Source organism: Cebus imitator, unplaced genomic scaffold (genome assembly GCF_001604975.1).
Source record: "Cebus imitator isolate Cc_AM_T3 unplaced genomic scaffold, Cebus_imitator-1.0 Scaffold633, whole genome shotgun sequence".
NCBI lineage: Eukaryota > Metazoa > Chordata > Mammalia > Primates > Cebidae > Cebus > Cebus imitator.
Genome location: NW_016107948.1, coordinates 635,979 through 641,273, shown reverse-complemented (window position 1 = coordinate 641,273; position 5,295 = coordinate 635,979). Strand labels below are relative to the sequence as shown.

The 5,295-nt window shown below is 36.8% G+C and overlaps 1 protein-coding gene across 3 annotated transcripts in view; it reads left to right on the top strand.

Moving 5' to 3' along the window:
* Nucleotides 1-5,295, top strand: part of LOC108295328 (ATP-binding cassette sub-family D member 3) — a 74,434-nt gene that overhangs the window by 32,870 nt on the left and 36,269 nt on the right. For all 3 annotated transcript variants that reach the window (XM_017517460.2, XM_017517464.2, XM_017517466.2), the window contains exon 2: nucleotides 3,330-3,366. In XM_017517460.2, the coding sequence (XP_017372949.1) occupies nucleotides 3,330-3,366 (37 nt within the window). The remainder of the gene's footprint in view (nucleotides 1-3,329; nucleotides 3,367-5,295) is intronic.

Here is a 5,295-nt window from a genome sequence, read left to right as displayed (position 1 = left end):
CAGGCTAGAGTGCAGTGGCACGATCTTGGCTCACTGCAACCTCCACCTCTTGGGTTCAAGTGATTCTCCTACCTCAGCCTCTGGAGTAACTGGGACTACCAGCGTGCGCCACCATGCCTGGCTAATTTTTGTATTTTTAGTAGAGACGGGGTTTTGCCATGTTGGCCAGGCTGGTCTTGAACTCCTGACCTCAAGTGATCTACCTACCTCGGCCTCCCAAAGTGCTGGGATTACAGGTGTGAGCCACCGTACTTGGCTGCACTTTCTTTATAGAACTAATTTTGTTTTCATTTTGATGATAAATTAAAAATAAATTAATATAAGCATATTCTGGGTTTTCTGAATGACTACCATACTATACAGATTTTAGTGCCAGTATTGTGTTTATATGGTTGCTAAGTGATCATTTACAGACCACATGTATGATAAATTTGCTGTATTGGAACTTATATCAGGTTAATATGTATTAATGTGAAACTAAGAAAATCACCTTCAACTTTTGTACTCATACTGAATTGTTTTGCCATTAAAAATGTCTTTTATAGTAGTAACTACAGATGAAAGCTGTTTTCATAGAACTTCCTGAGAAACAAATCTTATAAAGAAACTCTTAAAGAAACTTACGAAGAAATTTTAATTGCCACAGACTGATTAAAGAAAATAGGACTTATATGTAGAGTATGTGTTCAGGCCAATTGAAGCTTTATAAGATGTCATGGTTCCCTCTGAACAAAGTATTTCATGGAACCTTGGAGAGAGAAAAGTGATGAAGTGATGGGAGAGCGACTGATCATGTGGCTCACTCATAGGTGTGGGTGTAGGGGTGTTTGTGTGTGTGTGTACATGTATAAATGTATTTTTGTGAGCATCATACTGCATGAATCTCCATTTATCTCTGTAAATATCAACCTGTAACATTTATTAGTGGTAAGCACTGTGGCATTTTTATTGAATATTAATTTTTTAATTTTTATGTTGATATACACATACATTGTGAAATGATTACTATTATCAAGCTATAGTCACCATCCTGTACATTAGATCTCCAGAACTTGTTCGTCTTAGGGTGGCTGAACTTTGTACCTTTTAACTAACCTTTCCCTATTTCTTCCAACCCCTGAGCCCCTGGCAACTACCATTCTATTCTCTGCTTCTGAGTTTGACTTTTTTAGATTCCACATGTAAGTGAGATCATGCAGAATTTGGCTTTGTGGGCCTGGCTTATTTCATTTAGTGTAATGTCCCCCAGCTTCATCCATATTGTTGCAAATTGACAGCATTTCCTTTTTTTTTAAAGGCTGAATTTATTCCATTTTATTTATATACCACATATTCTTTATCCATTCATCCCTCAATGGGCACTTAGGTTGATTCCATATCTTTTACTGTTATGAATAGTGCTGCAGGGAACATGAGAGTGCAGATACCTCTTTGAGATACTGATTTCATTTCCTTAGGATCTATACCCAGAAGTGGGATTGTTGGATCATATGGTAATTACGTTTTAATTTTTAAGGAACTTCCATACTGTTTTCCATAATGGTTGTACTAATTCATACTCCTATCAACCAACAATGTACAAGTGTTCTCTTTTCTCCACATCTTTGCCAACAGTTATCATTTATCTTTTTGATAGTAGTCATCCTAAGAAGTATGAATATTATCTTTTTTTGGTTTTGATTTGTGTTTTTCTGATGATCAGTGATGTTGAGAATTTTTTCATATACTAGCTGGCCATTTATATGTCTTTTGAGAAATATCTATTCAGGTCCTTTGCTCGTTTTCTAAAATTGGATTGTTGTCTTGCTATTGAGTTGAGTTCCTTACATATTTTGGATATTAACCCCTAATCAGGTGTATGGTTACACATATTTTCTCCCACAGTTTACCTCTTCACTGCATTGCTTCTTTTGCTGTGCTAAAATGCATTTTGTGTAATAGTTTTACAATTCATAAAAGATTTTAAACAGATAAATAATCTGTAATACAACTGAAATTAGAAACAATAATAACCTAAGTGCTTTTTAAAATAAGGGCATCTATTGAATTGTAGTTAAGTTTGACTTTCTAGTCTTATTTGGTGACCTGGTATCTTATTAATGAAGATGTGCATTCTGCAGATCCTCGGAGTTTAGCTACATGTTGAACATAGAGGGTTGAATAATGTATGACCTGTAGTAGACTCAGATTCCCCTTTAAAGAAGGGTTTACTGCCTAGCTGTGAGAAATGTGAGATCCTGCAGGCCTCTCTTCCCCCGCCCTTGTGTTCCCCCCCAACCCCCCACTTTCCCGCCTTAGAGTCTGCCTCAGCTCTAGAGACATTTCCCTCTCCTCATGTCACAAACTCCCTGTATGCATTTCCAGACAGAGTAAGGCAGAGGTATTAAAGACCTGGCCATTTCAGCCCATCACAGAGCACTCTGATGGACAGTGCTTGCTTTAGAATGTCCTGTACGGTTGGCTGAAGTTATGTTGGGCTTGCATCACAGTTTGAGTTCTGCTCAAAACTGGTTTCTCTACCTTCCATTCACAGATGTTGATCCCTAATGAACATTTGTACCCCAGATACCATATTACCTCAGCTTCGGAGAAACCAGCCTGCAATAGCTCCTGATAGCATGGAACTAGTTTAATGGAAGGAAATATACATCAAACAAATTCAAAATGCGATCAACGTTATGTAGAAGCATAGGGTGCCATGGTAGTGTGTTATGGAAAGGACCAAAGGACCAATACCTGGCTAATTATACTGTTTGGGGAGGTAGCCTAGACTAGTAGTCAGAATATGAACCTTGGACATACTGCTTTCTTTCTCCAGGCCAGTTTCCTCATTTGTAATATGGGAATGACACATATTCTGTCATCTTTAGAAGCCTAGCCTGGGATTGCTCATGTGGTTAGGGAAAGATTCCCAGCGGTAAGAGGAAGCAGTGCACATTTTTTAAGCCTCTGTTTGTGTTGGTTTGCTGATGTTCCATTGGCCAAAGCAGTTTACATGGCCAAGGTGTGATTCAAGGATAAAGAAGTAGACTTGTATTTATGTTTGCATTTACACACACACACACACACACACACACACACACACACACAGCCTAAAAATTGCCAAACAAAATGTCTGTTACATAATAGTAGTAAAAATTTATTAAGTACTTTTTGTAAATAATGCTTACTAAGAGTCAGCTGGACTATTATTTAATATGTTCTATCTCACTATGAATGAAAAAGAAGAAACGCTTTTAAATAATTTGATATATTTGACATCTTAAAATCATTTTAATGATAGCACTTTGCACACAAAGTAAAGCTCTCTCTCTCTTTTTCCTCTACAGTAAGAAAAGTGGAAAACCACCATTACAGAACAATGAGGTAAAATTTTAAATCATCTTCTTTTTTGGATTTCATGCATTTATTTCATTAATTTTGTTATATGATTTTGATTTAGGATAAAATTTTATTAGTAGAGAACTTAAAAATACCTCCAGTCTTCTACATATTACAGGAAGTCTTTCTGAAATAGGACTCCTGACAAGTATCTTCTAGTATTTACTTGAAACTGTTTATTCAGTGGAAAGTGTTGCTCTGGGAGGCACCCTTAACTGCATTAGTTCTAGCCCATGATGACATTAATTTCCCCCCTTCTAGCTTCTTAGCAGTGACTGTTAACATCTTTTGTATTGGGATCCTGCCTCCCTCCCTCTTTCTCCTTCCCCTTACCTTCTCCTTTTCCTTCGTTTCTTTTCCCCGTCCCCTCTCCTCCCCTTCCCTTCTCTCTCCTCCCCTCCCCTTCCCTCTTCTCCCTTTCCCTCTTCTCTCCTCCCCTCTTTTCCCCTCCTTTCTTCTCCATTCTCTTTTATCTCTTACTTTTTCTTTAAAATTGTCTTTTTACTGACCAGGTCTCATTCTGTCATCCAGGCTGGAGTGCTGTGGTATGATTATAGTTCTGTGTAATGTCTGCCTCCTGGGCTCTAGGGATCCTCCTGCCTCAGCCTCTGAAGTAGCTGGGACTGTGACTATAGGTGTGAGGCACGTTGCCTGGATGTTTTCTCTAGTAGACCCACATATATTTGAAGATAGGTGTATCTTATGAGTATTTGCCTGTTCTAAGCAACCTTGATTCCTTTAAATATGTCTCATGTGGCATGCATTCTGATCCTGTTTCAGTTCTATATGCATTCCTTTGGACTTACACTAGTTTCCTTAGGCATTGTGCTTACAATGGAATGTAGTTGTCCGGATGTGGCCTGACTAGCATGGAATATGTCAGCCTGATTACATTCCTTGATATGAATATGATGTTGCTAAAATTCATCCTGAAATTGCTTTTATTTCTTTCACCATAACTATTTTTTACATTAAGTGGAGTTTATGGTAAATTATAAACTTCAGGTGTCTTTCTGACAAACAGCTCTATACCTCTACTTGTTATATTTATCAGTTGATTTATTTCTTTGTTTAATGGTAACTTTATTGAGATATAATTTATCCATTTAAGTATATAAATGAGTAGTTAGTATAGTCACAGAGTTGTGTGGCTATCACCACTACATAATTTTAGAAAATCTTCATCTCTCCAAAAAATCCTGTACCCATTAGCAGTTGCTCCTTATTACCATCTTCCCCCAATCCCTGGCAACCACAAATCTGTTTCTGTCTCTATTGATTTACCTGTTCTGGACATTTCAAATAAATGAAAGCATATAATATGCCTAGCTTCTATCACACAGCACAATGTTTTCAAGTTTCATCATGTTGTTGTTGTATCAGTATTGCATTCCTTTTATTGCTGAATAGTGTTTTTTGTATATATATATATATATACCACATTATGTTTATCAGTTCATTGGTTGGTGGACGTTGAGGTTGTTTCTATTTTTTGGCTATTATGAATAATAATGCTGCTATGAAAATTTGTGCACAAGTTTTTAGATAGAGATATGCTTTTATTTCTCTTGGGTGTATACCTAGAAGTGGAATTGCTGAGTCATATGTTAACTCAGTTGATTTCCTTTAGATAAACATTAATTTATTGCTGTAAATATCAGTTTATTAGGTTTAATCCATTGTCTATACCATTAGTCTAATTTTTAGTGCATTTCTCACATCTGATATGTTAAATAGAAGAATTATCTAGAAATTTAATTTGCCTTTCCTTTCTTTCACATGCTGGTAGTATTCACTATGTAAGGGCCAAGGAGATTGCTCTGTGGCATCTCTTAGTCTTTGTTTTTGGTTATTCAGCTATGAATGCATCCAACTGCAACAAAATCTGGTTCATATTTCTCCATTAAGGCCACA